Source organism: Drosophila simulans, chromosome 2R (genome assembly GCF_016746395.2).
Source record: "Drosophila simulans strain w501 chromosome 2R, Prin_Dsim_3.1, whole genome shotgun sequence".
Classification (NCBI taxonomy): domain Eukaryota; kingdom Metazoa; phylum Arthropoda; class Insecta; order Diptera; family Drosophilidae; genus Drosophila; species Drosophila simulans.
This window is the reverse complement of record NC_052521.2, coordinates 8,492,799-8,509,601: the sequence shown is the minus strand read 5'-3', so window position 1 is coordinate 8,509,601 and position 16,803 is coordinate 8,492,799. Positions and strand designations below refer to the sequence as shown.

The following is a 16,803-nucleotide window of genomic DNA, read 5'->3' as shown; positions in this document are numbered from 1 at the left end:
GTCCGCAGAGCAAACAGGTTTGACCATTCACTTGAACCGCTTTTGGGAGTCGCCAACCAGGCGGAGGAGGCTTCTCCAAGCGATGGAACGGGCAGTGCCAGGGGTGTTCCAGGGGGTTTGGGGGGTGAGGGGCGGTAGTTGTCTTCGTCATCGACATTAAACGTAATCAATAGAGCGAACTTCTTTAATTGAGCATCGGCAACGTGCGAGATACAAAAGCGAAGCGACAATCAAAACTAATTGAATGCACAGTGCAAAAAAGAGCCATTTCGAGATAAACGACGCAGGATTGATTGCCATTGGGTAAACTCACGGAGAAAAAAATATATATCATTTTAGATATAAGGGTATTTATAAGGAATTCCATCTTTCCTGAACTCAAACGTAAGCCCTACATAGATTGTAAATGTATCTAAAGCGCATTAACTTTTAGTTATAAATTAAAATCGATTATTATCGGTTTTTTGTTATCGTAAGTTATCGTTACTTTTTAATAGATATAAAATTAAGAAATATTTATGCTGACTGATTTTTAAAGCATAACTTTTAAGAGTTTGGTTCTACAATTGACATGTTTTTATTGTTTAAGTACCATGATATTGGATATGTGTAAAGTTTTACCAATTGTTACCGTGCAGCATTAATAAGTAGCTTATCCTAAACCGATTTCCGTTTCACATACATGTAATTGCACGGCACATAACAACCAGCCTAATTACGCATTGCATAGTTATGGGCGTTATCGATTTTGGAAGCCGCTTACACACACCCAATGCCAAGTTGATCAAACCGGGCTGCCAGAAGCCAGCCGGACCATGTGCCTCTATATGGGGGAATCACTACTAGCCGGTTGTCATGGGGAAACTCCGGAGGGAGCCCTTTGTTGACGAATTGGGAGTGCCCCCGGCATTAGGAGTAATGCTTCCGTTGATCAACGGAGTTCCCATTTACCAAGGAGTGCCTATTAATTCCATTTAAGAACATGCGCAAAATAATTTTGAAAAACAAATAACATTAACATAATGCGTGCAAAGTAATCGGGATTATTAATTTCAACTGCTTACTTATCAGAGGTTCAGTAATATTATGAAATGTGGAAAGGGTTTCTGTTAAAGGGGAACCCCCTAACCTATAAACATATCTTTTGATTTTTGTTCGAGAGCTAGCTTAGAGTATTTCATTCTAAAAATATATATTAATAAATCATCTACAATCTACCAAGCTTGAATTGAAAACATCTTGCAAACGTTACTAGAAAAAAGTAGCTCATTCACCGTGTGTTTATAAAACAGATTAACAAATCGACTAAAATAATCGACAACGAATTAAGAAACCACTTGTTGTGCATAAAATAGAACATGGCACTATCAGGAGATAAGCTTATAATGTTTCTGAAAAATCAGAGCTGATTTCGAAGAACATCATCCCCATCTGAGCAGTTCGATCCGCACTATCAGTACGTGGCCTTTCCACGGAAAGGCTATCGCATTCGTTCCAGAGTTTCTTAGTCAGACTGCCTGGTGGTGGTGGTGGTAATGGTGGATCCAATTCGAGTTGAAAGTGACTGAATGCGTCAGCACTGAATAAATAAACGTGGACGCCCAGACCTTAGTCAACTGGCCAACTACAAGTTTGCGACGTTATATACATATACATAGTGGGCCCAAACAGAACTGACCGCTTTCGGTGTTGGGAGCCGCTTAACTTGGCCATTAGACGATTGTCGATTGCTCATTTGTTGACACGCAACACTGGCTTTTGGCCGTTGGCAGTCAGCTGAAAACTCGGCGTGAGTAACACATCGCCGGCTGAGGTGGAATAATCAGCGAAATAACAGCCGCACCGTACGGATTTCAGTTATTTTAGTTTATTTGCCCAACCTCAACTGTCCAATAACAACAATCAGAGGGTCGCAAACTATGAATCCAGTGGAATTTACATACACACGTAGTTCAATCTCAATCGCAATTAAGGAAATACGTAGCTGTAGTAAAAGCTATCTAAAGAAATGGCAAGGAATTAAAATAGATACTTGTAATAGTTATAATATGTAGGAATTTAATCAATTTTTAGCATTTAGCCTAATATATGTACTTAGGGTACTTTAAATTCGCTAGTACCCGTTTTCCAAGTTTGTGTACACACAAGTCGAGAGTCGATGCCTTTGGCTTCTGCCGCGGCTGATTGGGAATCGCCAGTTTGGCGACTGCTAGCTAGAGATACACACTCTCGGGGGCCAGAGATACAGATACAGATACAGCTACAGCTACAGCTACTTCTGTACACATTCTTCGGCACGACGCTTGTCGGCGTACTTGTAGCGTCTATAAAATCGCTTTATATTAAGCACCGAGAGCAGTAAATAAAACGCCAAGCGCGGCGATCGCAGACGAGCGACGCCAACGAAAATATGCCGTGGAATGTTCAGATCTCTGATTGTCGCCCATACGCATATATCTCGAAATTTGCATCTGCAAAATGAATCTGCTGCCGAATCTGTATCTGAATCGGATTTTCTTAGCTATAAGTGCTTGGGCTTTTGGGCTTGTTGTTGGGCCACATCATGGCCGCATATTTGCATACGCCAGCAGCTGTTTATAGTTTCACATGTCAGCTAATTGAATCGGTTACCTATGCCTGCTTTCTGCCTTTCTGCTTTTCTGCTGGCCCAGACATCACCGAGACAGCTTAATCACTTGCGTCAATGGATTTGCTGGCGGCGCTTACCTGGCCGGAACGAAATGGTTGGTACAAAAACACAATATGGCCAGATCAGACGGAATGGCATCATTATGCCCCGTGCACCAGAATTTCCCGGGTAAAACCCATAAAATCATCAATAGACCCTGCCAGCCAAAAGGGATATACAATAATTCGGGGCTTACTTTGGCCACTTGACTTGACGCACTTAAGCCTGGCGCTAGGCCAATAGCAAAAGGGCCTAAATCCCCTACAGGTCAGACTTTTCGGTTGGCAGCAATTAAAAATGGCACGGCAGCAAATTCAAATTACAACCAAAGTGTCAGGTAGTTCTATAGATGACCTAGGGACAACACTTCTGGTGAAAATCCCTGCCAGGTTTTTCTTCACACAAATGTATCTGTGATCTCGTAAATGGGATAGAATTTAAATTTGCTTAGCTTAGGTTTAAGCAAAAATCTTCAAATCAGTTAATCTGTAAATAGACTTATATTAGAAAGCCTTATATTTATTTTAGTATGGATAGGTAAAGCTCTTAACTTTATCGCCGTAATATCTTTATTATTGGCATCTACGTCACGTTCGGGCTTATCGGAATGAAAGTGAAATGCGGCTGACTTTGGCAAAGTATCTATAATCGCATAATCTTCTCCGATACGCTTGCACACACACATATTAAGGTACGCAGATACTTTATTGTTGCCGTTTTGTATATACAGTTTTGCGAGTATATATGTATGTATGTGCCACAAGTATCGTCGTGAATCACGCCATTTGGCCTTATCAACCGAACGCTCATCGGCTCTATTTCATTACTTCATGCCTATGTACAGGGCACGCACTTTATCAATATTGCTAAGCACTCGCTTATGTATCTGTGAGATTGCTTTGTGCTTGGCACCCATAACAACTGTATTAAACGCCCATTCGACATGAGTGGAAGCCCATCTGCTTTCCCCACTCCGACTGCCCATAGACAAGCATTACGTTTTCCCCCTTTTTTTCCCAGGAAACTTTATTGATACCCGTAGACCCCTGAAGGTCATTCGTATATCTACGGGAATATTTCCCTATCGTAGATGTTTTAGATTCGATTGAAAACTATAATGTGCCTTTGGCTAATAAATATGCGATAGCTGGCAACAGATAGCCAGCGGTTTCCTGATTCATCGTAAATAAATTGATTGAGTTATCAGGCCAAAAGCTAAACAAGAAATAAGATTTACACTAAACACTTGGGAATGGAAAATTAACGCGGAGATATGCGGCTGATCGAAAATTTATGCTTGGTAAATCCTATTTGTGAGTCATGGTTTTTATGTGACATCATTTCAAAAACTTTTACTGATTTAGAAAATATTTGAATAAGTTTTAAAGTGATTTCATAAGTCAACTCACCTTTGGGCTTTTCTCGCGCCGTTTCTAAAGCACTCTTGCGTGAATTCACAGTAGATTCTGAAAATATAAGAAAACATAAGATATAAGAAAATATTCGTATAAAATGTACACATTTTCAAGTGCATTTTCAATGCTATAGCTGAGACAAAGCTGGCGAGCAAAACTGCCGCTGGCATTTCACTTGGTGACGTCAAAAACGAAGGCCAGGAAAATACCAATACCCAAGGAGTGGGGGAAAATCGAAACGAGAAAAGCACATCTGACACACAGATACACATTTATACACTTTCATAGTCAATAAAGTATTCAAATGGCGTGGGGGAAAAACCGAAAAGAAGCAGAGCCAACTGTTGCCAATTTCCACGGTGGGTGGGGGGAGGGGAGTAGGAATAGGAAAATCCAAACTGGCGGCAGACGGAGGCCATCAAACCAAGCTGAAAATCCATTTCATTTCCACCCAAAATGTTTACCAGCCAATTCGTTTGCGCTCTTTGCTAATTTTAAAATAGACACACGCTTTGTGGGCGAATTTTCTTTCTGCGCGTACCGATATAATTTGAAATATTTTGCTAAATTTCAGCGCAAAGTGAACGTGAAAAACGCATTGACGAGTGGCCAAAAATATCTCGAGATGCTGATGCCAATTCGTGGCGAAATTCCCAATGAAGGCACCAAAAATACAGCGTTTCCGATGAAAATCTTTCCGATTCGTTTTTCCTCAGACTTTCGAATGACGCACTTTTCAAAGTTGATAAGACAGTATGTAGAAAATTAAGAGGGTATTACTCTAATTGTTATTATCAATTTGAAACTCTACATTTTACGTCTTAAAATAAACATTTTTTGGACGTTTATAGTAGACTCTTCTTGGTGTCAGGAAATAACCTACTTGTAGCATTTAATAACGATTGTGGTTTCTTGAATGGGCACTGCTGACCGCTTATCGGTTGTGGTCAACTTTATAGAATCCAAGTTGTAAGCCACTCGAGCCAAATCGCCTCGAGTGGCTCTGCACTTTGAACGCATCAGCGATAAGCCAAGAATTTCAGATACCCTCTTGAAAACCCGAGCCCCCGTAAATATGCAAGCTAGAATTTCAGTTTGTGCTGAAAGAGTGGAGATACAAGAGCGAGATATTGAGGGAAAAAAACCTGCATGCAAATTAAAGCAGGCACCAGGCAAACAGCAATGCGAGGCAGGCCGACAGCTGACTTGGCCAAGAAACCTGGCCAAGTGCAGAAAACGTAAAAGAAGTTGGCCCAGGTAGCCGCGAAAGCCGAGAACGCGGCCCGATTGCGCACGCATCTCCAATCGCATCTGCAAGTTTGAGCGTTTTTACCACCTGCCGCACTTGTTTATGGCCGCGACTTGTTGGCGACCAACTTTGGCTTTAGCTGCGGATTCTCCTCTTTTTTTCCTGCCAAAGCGGAAACATGCGCATCAGCAGCCACACGGAGAGAAAAAGTGTAGCAAGTATAGAGAAAAATGGTAGAAACCCCATATCCAATATGAATTAAAAGAGCTAATGAGTTATTAGATGTATTAGGTTCAATGAATACTTTTTGAACATTTTAAATGTTTTAATATGATGCTAAAGGTACCACGTTTTTTTTCTGCGTGCATGGCAGTTTGAAATTGGCCATGTCGTCGTCATCGCCTTTGAGCCCCTTTTTCTTTTGGCTCTTGCACCAGGTTGAATTATTTTTGCTCGAGAAAACTGGTTAAGACTTGCAACCAGTTTACCAGCTTATTCAGTTTATTCAGCTTATTCACTAGTGAATGTGTATATGTGTGTGTGTGTGATTGGGGGAAGCCTCTCATTCGCGCGGTCTTCGCTTTTATTGTTGCTGGCTTACTAATTGCTGGCTCGAATGTTTATAGAACAATTAACATTTGCGGCTCATTACGCATACGTTGGAGCGCATGAGCTCAGCCAGCTGAGTACCGATTCAATTCAATTCAATTCAATTCGATGCGATGCGGATTCAATGCGATTCAACTCGATGCGATCATAGCCAGTGGGGCGTATGAGTAATGTTTCTTCATGGGTCTAGGAATACCGAGTACTGCAATGATTCAGCCATTTACTGTTTGCGTTTTATTTGCAGAGATGTGTTCTGTGGGATTTTTGTTGTTATAAACAAACTTCAAGATTGTTGCCAGATGACAGAGGGGGTTTTTCTTGCAAACTTTGGTCAAATCGTAGTTTTTTCACTATTAAAAATGATGATTAATAGAACGGAATCTATGTACATATAATATGGTATATAATAATTTAATTTTTTATTCATATAAATTTGTTTCATTTTTGAGACAAAGGAAATGCCTCAAAAGATTGGTGTTAGAATCATCAGCTGACAGTTTGTAAAAAAATACAAAAAACTGGTACCGAAGCTCGGTCATAAAAATTCAATTGGAAGCGACGGAATATTGCATATCGGCCTACGCTAACATACCATACATACATTCATCTGTACATACATGTATTCATGAGTACTCACACCCGCAATCGGTTTGAGTTTCTCGTCGTTTTCAATTTCATTCGCAACTCACTGCGTGACGTATTTGCCTGTTGATTGCGTAATATCTATTGCTGCTGCTGCTGCATTTGAATTTCATTTATTTCAGCCGAGTTTGAACACCCTGCTCTCTACGAAACAAACAATTGTTGAGTTCTTTGTGGCTGGCTACAATAAAATACAGGAGCGCAAATACCCGAATATAAATTAATGGCAAATAAAAGTGCATTTCGAGCATTTTTTGCGCCTGCCAATTTTTTGCAGCTGCTGGCACATTTTATTAAAGACAAACACAATGCCAAAAAAGATATAGAAAAGAATATGGTTATGGATATGCACATGGGCCACAGACAACCGACTTTGGGAAGCTGTTCAAGTTGGCTCTGTGACTTCAGCGGGGTCTTGGATATGTACACATAGCTATAGATACATATGTATCTATGCATGTGAGTATCTAGAGTGCGACCCACATGGAACTATTTGCCTAACTATGCCAAGAATTTCGACCGTGTGCGTGTGGGACTGGCACAACCCAGAATCGAGGGGGTAAGGGGTACTACACAGTCGTTGCCCGACAATTAAATGGCTCCGACTTCCCAGACATGGTGAACAACTGGAGCAGAGTGCTGGAATTCCTGTGACTCGACTTTGTGGCTGCACCATCTAGAGCCATTCGGTTCTATCTTTGTGTACTGAAGTGTCTACTCAACGGCATTTCAATTGTTTTATTTCTCCTTGAAGAACTTTCGACTGAGAGGATCTTAGTTGTCCTGAGTGCAGCACTTTAATATGCATTTTTGGGCGAAAGCTAATCCCAATAAGACCAGCAACTCGAGCAGGATTTACCTAACAAAGTTTCGCCTTCTTCAAGAGCGCATTTCGAATTCTGTTTGTTAGTTTTCAGTCTGGCTGCATTTTACGTGTTACACTTCATTAAGAGCTCTTGCATATTTTCTGAATCTGCCTTTCGAGTATTTAATATTCGGCTTGATGAAAGATTTAAAAGTTCGAGTTAGAAGTTGTGTAGTTTAGAAGACAGTAGATGGTAAAAAACTTAGGAAAAATCTAGTCTAAGTTTAACCATATGCATATATTTAAAAATGGCAAAGGTGTGTTCTTATTTTTGTTTAATTTTTTATCTCTAATTTGCAAGTCCACGAACTTCCTGGAAATTTTGAATTTCGCTTGAAGAATTGGACAACAAATTGGAATTCCCATATCGAAATGCTTAATTAGCACAAATACGCCAAAAATGGTTCAAGCGGCAATATCAAGTGAATTATTATATGTGTTTATTTATTTATATACATATATGTAAATATAAAAAGAGGGCGTGGGTGGGCAGGGACATGTGACTATGCAAATGATAATTGGCGGAAAAAAGAGATAAGGGGCCAAAAAAAGCGGAAGAGTGCTCGAATTCAAGTGATAATCAACAGTTGCTAGAAAACTATTCATTTAAACAAGTGGTATCTATAGTTCGATATATGGACCAAAGAATACCTTATATTAAAAGCATTGCTCACTAAGAACTAGGATAATATAATAGTTAAATACGCTGTTTCAAATCTTTCATTACATGTTTTTGGCTGATTATAATTGAACAGGAATTTATATTTTATACGTGGCATCTAATCAACCTTATTCTACAGAAAACTAATATACTCTTATTGATTTCTAAGTACCAGGTATTATATTAAAACATCACAAATCTGTGCGCTTCAGCACACTCATGCAATCAGACATACCTACAATACGTATACCATCTAAATTTATGCTCGTCTAGTTGAATGAGCGCAAAATGGAATGCCAAAACGCTGACACCGCAATTATCAAAAGTTATTCACTTTTTATGCTTAATTTCCTTTGAATGGTGCCCACTCTCTCTCTCTCTCGCTTCCTCCTCCCTTTCAAGTGCTTTCAGCGTGTGCTTTCAATTTGCCGATCAACCGTAAAGAGAGGGAATTCCCTGGTTGAAAGCAGAAATTGAAATTGAAAGAGAGCTTTTGAGCAGAGTGTATATTCAATCCATTTGTTGTTCCTAGTCGGCTGGCAGTTTATTGCTGTTGTTGTTGGTCGATTATCATTAGCGTTCGTTGTTTTTGTTGTTGTTTTTGTAGTCCGTGCCTTAATTGCCTAGTATATGTTTTTGCCTCCGTTTCACGAGCGATAAGATTTCTCGGGTACTTTTTTTTCGTTAGTCGCCCGATTAAAGCTGTCTCACCTATTCACTAGATACAAATTATTAGAAGCATGGGAACAAACGGAAATCGGTTCAAGTTCAAGACTTTCAAAGGGGCAAGTTAATGGCAATCGGTAATTAATTGAAAATCTTACTATTTTTGGGAAAATGGTTTAAGGGCGTATCTTGTATATGCTACGTGTATGCTTCTATTCAACTTGAAGTTGAATTTATTAACTTTAGTGGTGCGTAGCCAAACCTTTTTAGTCGTTTTTCAAACTTTTTTTGTAGTCAGAGAAAATTCTTAATCCAAAACCAGTTAGGAAAGTTAAATACAGACTATATTCTGTATTCCTCGCCCTTATCCCAGCAATCGCAATTTCGAGCTGGCCCTGTTTGTGCAGAAATTTATCGCGTCCTTCGGCTGGGGGGAAAAATAAAAAAAGGGCCACAACAAGTCGTGGAAAAATAAATAAAGATTTATTTCTCGATCTGCGTTAACATAAATTACAGCTCACCAGCCAAGGCACAAAGCAAAGCCAAAGACTTGGCTAAAATCACACGGGCACACACCAAGACGACTACGTCATAGCCATGGTAACATTGTTGCCTGTTGGCCCGCGTGCGCTTGTGTATCGTGCCATTTCGGTTCTGCACAGTAATTGTATATGTATCTGCTGCCCGGCGAAAGATACTAAGATACAGGTTCCAGCGAAAAATAAAAGTATCTGTTGCTGCCAACTTCGAACTTCGGAGCATCCTGGCAACGGCAACAGCTGCCAACTTTCGTGTTCGACAAGAAAAAGGCGCAAAAACGAAATCTGTCTGCCTCTGTGTGTGTGTGTGTGTGTGCTGTTCCCTGTGTTTGTGTGTGTGTTTGGGACAATCCTCAATCAACTGCCTCCACACCAGAGAACTGCAGCCCGCCACTGGCACTCTACGTCCACCCGATAAACACTCGGTCTCTAGGCACCCCGTCTTTTTTGACACCCTACTTGCGGCAACAGAAAATATTCGGGTGTTTTACCAACGTTGTGTTTTTGTTACGAGTAAAAAAACCACCCGAGGCCTGCTGCGCAAGAGCCGTATGGGTGAGTGGACGCACAGTCAACGATCGGCCGCAGGTCATTTTTTGTACGCCTAAAATTTGTATGGGTGGAAGCGCGACGGGTAGAAGAAATAAAGGGTAAAAGGGAATACCCAAGAAAAATTTCGTGCTCATGTCGGGTGCCACCCGTTTCGAATCATTGCCTTACTAATTTTTCACAAGTCGCTAGCTGAATACTCTAATGACAAATATTCTTGCATAAATTCATTTTTGAAATGAATTTTGTGACATTATGTACATAGATTCGGCTATTAGCATTATTACTATCACTATTATTTTTACTATAATTTACATTTAAATAATACAAACGTTAATAATATATATAATATATAATAATATATAATATAATATATATATATATATATATATATATATATATATATAATAATTAAATTACATATATATATATATTTATAATATATAATATAATAAAATATAATATAATATATATAATTATAATAAAATATAATAATAAGATGAAGGGCATATTTTACAAAGTATTCGACAAAGTCTAGAGCCACGCCGAAAGAATAGTGTATAAACGTATGGAGTGTAAAACGTATGGAGTTACGCATCTTGTCTGTGACTCGACTATCTACAAGAGTAGATAGACTGATAGAGACTATTACCCGAGTATTTTTCGAAACACCCGAGTATTTTTGAAAACACCCATGTGTTTAACGGTAAACCCACAAGTGTTTTTGTCACTCATCCCTTTTTAGGCATTTGTCTTTTTCTGACTGTTTGTCTTCTCTACCCTCCGTTATGGGTGCCGAGTATGATCGGCACCCGCGACGCAGGTCACCGTATTGATTCGTGTGCGGGCACAACGGGGTGTCTTGTCTACATGTGCAGACGTATACTGTGTGTTTGTAAGTACCCGCGATGTGCGTGGCGGGTAGCACCCGCACACAAAATTGTTGGGTGTGAGTCGAGTGGCTAAAAATGCCACCCTTGCAGTTCTCTGCTCCACACCTTCTACAATGTCTGCTGTTTTTGCTACAGTGATACTTTATAATGAAGATTTTTGTAATATGCTATTAATATTAATATTAACAGTGTGCTTATGAACTCAAATATATAAAAGCTGCCCTAGCTAGAATACTGTTTTTCCCAAATATTTTTTGCATATTGCATAGTTCATTGTCAGATACTTCACTGTATCTGTAAGATACGCGTAGCACTTGACGTTGCTTTACTTTTCGGTTCTCTGTCACTCGCTTTCTCGCTCCGATTGTATCTGCAGCACGAGCTTGTCGCAAAAGGGGGCGTGGGGCTCTCGGGGGTGGGGTTTAGCTGTGAGTGAGTGAGTGAGTAAGGGGTAGGGAGAGAGAGAGAGAGGTGGCTGTGCGTGGAGCGGTCTATAAACAGAATTCTAAATGCTGGCGCCTCACCGACGTGCCCGACGTGCTGGGCGCACTACGTGCCACATTCGTAACGTGACTTCCTTCAATAAATGGCCCACGGCGCGAAAGAGAGGGCCGGCGTGTAAGAGAAAGACGGCAAGAGAGCAGATTTGCGGTTCTGTCGTTTAATATAAAGTTTTGCAGGCCCCAACCCCCTCCAGCTCACCCCCCTCCCCCCACGAGGCATTGTCTTTCGTCCCCCCTTAACTTTAAATTTATTTTCCCAGAATCCTGTTAGCTGAAAGCTCTGGGCAAGTATTTTACATAAGAAAACTTTTGGCCGGCTCATTTTTCATCGGAAAGCATAATATTGCTGTAACGAGTAATTCAAAGTTGAGCGGAATATTCTCGTATATTGGTTACACTCCCTCCACCGTTCCAGGTCCACACTTTACGAGCATTTCGTAGTTCCAATTGCATCCCGGGATTGTATCGCTTTGAAAACGCCGCCGTCGCCAGACAACAAGACGACATCGTCGCCAGACAGTCGCAGTTGGAGATGGCGACGCTGCCAGTTGGACGGGGGATTGCACCATCACCATGCATGGGTCTTTAACCCAAAACGCAGCCGATCAATGTCACACCGGGAAAAAAGAGCAGATCATAGTTCCATTCGTAATACCTGATTATATAGCCCTCGTCGACACGGTGATGCACTTGAAATCTGATTCATTACCAAGTTTGTCACTTTCAAATCAACAGAGCAAAACAAGATACAACAAGTTAGACACACAGATAGCAGATACAAAGTGTAGATAAGGATACAAGAGTCACACATATCAGATGCAAAATTAAGATAGAAATAGATGGCAGATAAAAACCAAAGGTGCAAATGCCAGATACTTAAGTATCTTCAAGATACAAACTAAATGAATAAATCTAAATGTTATTCTTTTACACACTTTTCAGAACTAATAATTTTTGGATAAAAGTGACATTTGCTTTTTTAAATATATAATTATTACAAGGTTATATAGCTTCCATTCTCGTTTTTTGCTTATCTATCATGGCTTTTGAACCTAAAGTTATTTTTTTCAAATTTTTCGGCAGGTGAGCAGTTTTTCTTTCGGTGCACATGGCTGGTGCTATCGATGATGCCCGATTTTGAACTTGAGAGTGGCGACCCTCTTCACATCGCGCAGTCTTCGGTCGTGTGGAGAACCCTTTTGTTCCTGATGAGCCGGCAAACACGTCTCCTCCACTAGTGCAGACTATGGCCTCTCGCTCTGCGTGAGTATCTCCTACTCTTTCTCGCTGCCTGCGATCCTGGCTTGTTTATTGTTTTGCGCTTTCGGGCGTTGAGTGGTTGCCTCAGCGGTTGTGGTTCTGCCTGATTCTATCCCTGGGCAGCCTCCTCAGCGAGAAGGGACTACCTGACGGAGTAACCTTGTTTACCCTGTCTCGCCCTCTCGCTTCCCCGCCAGCAGCCGTCTCTTTCTCTTGGCCTGGTCTACTGCATCGTAATCATATTTGAGGTGCACATAAGGAGTTTTTCAACCTGCCCCTGTTGCTCGCTTTTGTTTGTCTTCTGGACTTTTGGGGGCACTTAACTTTTTATCGGAAATCACCTTTTTCGTTCTTCTGCGAATTTCGATTCGATGGGTGTGTTTGTGTGAGAATTTATGCTTCAATTTCATAGATTGCTCTTCCTTTTTATTGAGGGGAGAATGTGTTTGATTTAATGCAGTACATTGGTTATATATCATAGGATTATTAGGATTTTTTCTTCTATAGCTGGCCAAATTACATTTGTAGCTTACTTGAATGCAAAGTATTTAAAGATGCATACATTGCAGTCTAGCACAGTGACCTTTAAGTCAATTTTGGCCTCCCAGTTGGACTGAGAATTTCTGGTTTCTCATTACCGCCGCATGTCAACCAAGTGGGCGAACTCAAAGTGAATTCCAATTGCAATTAGGCAGCGACCTGCGAGCAACATGCAGTCTGCCGAAAGCCCAAAATCGACGTGGGCAAACAACAAATGTGCATTTGGCAGGCGGCTATCAAAATAAATTGATACGTGCTGATAATGTATTGATTACGGCGATTAATCACCCAACGGGCCGAAATGAAATTCCAAGAAATTGGCTGCGATAATTTGAAGTTAGCTCGGCCGGTGAGTAAGATAGAGCCCAGCGAAATAAAGGCAAAAGATGATATAAAACCCGTTTGAAAATGGCCAATAGGCGGGTCGAGCGGTGCGCAGCTAAAAACTTGATAGAAACACACACACTAGCACAAACGCAAACGCCGTCAGGTGAATCATCCGGCCAACAACAGTGCACCACTACCTGTCACTCAGGCGGTTCTGTGTGCTAATATTTGGGCTTGTTGGACGAGTGGGTGCGGCGGCAGCACCACCACCAGCACCACCACCGCAGCTTCGAGAGCGATTTAATAAAGTCTTAAGCTATATCGCAGCACCACCGCAAGTCGAGTGACGCTGAAACAGGTTAACAGTGCCAGAATGTGCTTTTATTGGTGCATTGTAAGGCAGATACACAGCGACAAATAGTTGGGTAACTAATCAAAGTGGCATTTTATAAATGAAAACACAGCCAAAGATCAATCCTAGTTTGGGAATTTGGTTTGAGATACTAACTTCATTCAGAGCGTTCGAGAATCTTCAGTAGAAACTTCACTTGAGCACAAAAGATACACAACGCAACTGAAAGTATCTGAAGGATGAGTAAATATCTATGAGAAAGTATTTAAAGGTAAGCTGCAACAATAATGTTTACAATCGTTTGTTGCAGTTAAGAGTTCACATACTTTTTAACAGCTTACTTTAATATAAATTTAAATCTCTATTGAGATTTGTCAGCTAGCAAAAAATGTATCTCAAAGGTAATGAAAACATTTCAAAGTGATTATGCACAACCTAAATTGCATTAGTTTGGCTTGCATTCCCAGTATGTTTTTCATCGTGCACCTAAGCAGCTAGTCAGTCAACTGCAACCACTTGGCTGCTTGGTTGCAGCCACAGTCGCGTCGCTTTGGCCCCCGTGGATGCCCCAAAACCAAAATGCGAGCCAAAATCGCTGCCAAAGTGCGCGCGTGTTTGTCTCTTGTTGTGCCGGACTTTGGGTTCTTGGGCCCAGTGTGTGTGCGTGTGTGTATGTATTCATTCTTTCGTGAGCTTCCCCCATATTTCTGTTTCTGGTTCGGTTTTCCTTCGCTTTCGGGCCAAAAGCAGCAGCAACACAATATGCATAAACGTTGGCCAAGTCGAGCTGACGACGCTGAATTAAACTGAAACCGGTATGACGTGATGCCGGGCTTCGTTTTCTTGGTTTTTGTTTTATTTTTTTTTTTTTTGATTTTCTGCTGGTTTTATTGTTGCTCTTCTCTGACTTTGCATATTTGCGTTTTGTTTGTTTTTGTAAACCCAAATTCAACACGTTCGTTTTTTAAGTGCCTGTGTTTGTGTGCGTTTGCGTAGACAAACAGAAATTAGAAGAAATTAAAAACGAAATAAATATCATAAAAAATTTGTGTTTTTTAGCCTTTTTTCTGAACAATGCCCGTTTTTCGTTGTAGTTTTCTAAAGAAATTTAAAAAAACGCCTATTTGAGCAGCTGATTTGGCTGAAATTTCGCTTGTTTGAACTACCGAACTCGTATTTATTTACAAAGATAAGGGAAAAAGCTTGAACTTGATGGGGAATTTAATTACTTAGTTAAAGAATAAATGTATGTATGTAGTTGTTTAACAAATATATACATTTATAAATAGCGAACATAAAATATGTAAATTTTAGTGTATAGAGATCTAGCGCAGAGTGTTTAAAAGTTTAAGAATGTAGAAATAATGAAGTTTCTAACACTTTCATATCAAAGTTTATGTGAAGCACTGAATCAATGTTATGTTAGCCTTAGCTTTTTAATCGCTGCTATTATCTTTAATAAATAAATTCATAAATAAGCAATACTGCTTCAAGAATAATGAGTACATTCAACTAAAGTTTAGTTGACTTTCCCGGCACATTATCTCCATAAGCTGGCCAAGTTTGATGAGTTCGTATAAACAACAAACGCATTGACCGTATTTAGCATTGACCTATGCTGCGGAAAGGTTATCAGTCGCTACGAAAATAAACAGTTCACTTCACTCGTAAAATCCAGTACGTAATTGGTGAATTTCACAAAGAGTGTAGCCATCAATTTGAATTAATTGGGCATTCTATTCTGTGAAAAGGCATTCAGATTGAAACCGAAATCTCTGTTCATGATACCCGTGACTTAGCTTTGTCCATTAATTAGTTAGAATGCATACTGGCCCGAAATTATTTACACATTTCGGTTGCTGAAAATTGCATGGAAAATCCACAGCATTAATTAACCAGGCGTTTGCTTTAATATTTTGCTGACTATTCAGCCGCCCAGGAATGGCAATACTTTTCAAATTATGCACTTCAATTACAAGTGAAATGAGCTCCAGCCAGCTGTTCCAACAGAAAGGGTCGCCAATCCCCAGGCAGCTGACGTAGGAAACGCCACTTTGGCGGCTTTTGGATGCGGGAACATCGGGGAGGTCACCACCCAGCGCCGCAGCCCCATGACGAAGCAATCGAGAGATACACGAACGAATTCCGGCACGTCCTTAGGCAACAAAAACAAAAATTGTATTAGGTTATCCTTGCCACACTCACTCACTCACACACACACACACACACAGACAGTAACAGTGTGTTTAGCACACCCATTGTGGGTCGAAAATGGGGCGGAGGGTTGAAGTGGAAGGCAAATGGCCTTTCACGGTCGTTGCCGTCACTCACTCACTGTTGCTGTGGTCCTTGTTGTTGCTAGTGAACTGCTTTCAGCCACAGCAACAACCTCGTACACGGTGAGAAATTAGTCGAGTTCATTAATACTTAATAAGGAAGTACTTACTACGAAAATAACAAAACACAAATGGAATCTTAAGCATTCAGAAGCTTTTGTTTTAAATAGTTCGCGTAGGTTTCTTAAAGTTTGAAACGGTTTTTAAGACATTGAAATTGTTCATTTGACCTTTGAACTACATGAGCTACATCATTCGAATTGCACATATTTATTTATATATTTTTTATTGTATTTTATTATATTTTTATTATATTTATTTAATATTGATTAAAATATTCAGATTGTTGCAAGCATTTAAGAAGGTGTCCAAAGAAATTTTTATTTTTTAAATTATTATTTATTAAGAGAAGAATCCGTACATCATAATATTGTATCTTAACATCACAGGGTGGAGAAATATTCTTAGGAATTACCAAACACTATATTAAAATAAGTAAAGTAGGAACATGCGTGAATATTATTTTTATGCCATATTTATAATAATGTTGCCTACTTTTTAACACCTTTTAAGAACATTTTATTTTTGACAGATTTGCTTCTTATGATACGAACTTGTTTTCAGTGCAGCAGCAACTTACATTGCACTATGGTCCAGAATTCGTTTTTTTTGGCATAAAGTCTAAATTTTTATGTCAATATATCGTCC

General features: G+C 40.0%; 1 protein-coding gene across 2 annotated transcripts in view; it reads right to left on the bottom strand.

Annotated features, from left to right (window-relative positions):
• The window catches only part of LOC6733937, a 45,974-nt gene that overhangs the window by 22,469 nt on the left and 6,702 nt on the right, over window positions 1-16,803 (bottom strand). The window contains exons 1-2 of one of the 2 annotated variants that reach the window (XM_016167826.3): window positions 4,569-4,826; window positions 4,099-4,155 (exon numbers count right to left, since the gene is read on the bottom strand). Coding sequence is in view for 1 of the 2 variants with exons in the window: in XM_039292294.1 (XP_039148228.1) it covers window positions 4,099-4,155 (57 nt within the window). In the remaining variant the exon portion in view is untranslated. Of the gene's footprint in view, window positions 1-4,098; window positions 4,156-4,568; window positions 4,827-16,803 lie in introns of those variants that run through there. The other variant, XM_039292294.1, reaches the window with a different exon arrangement.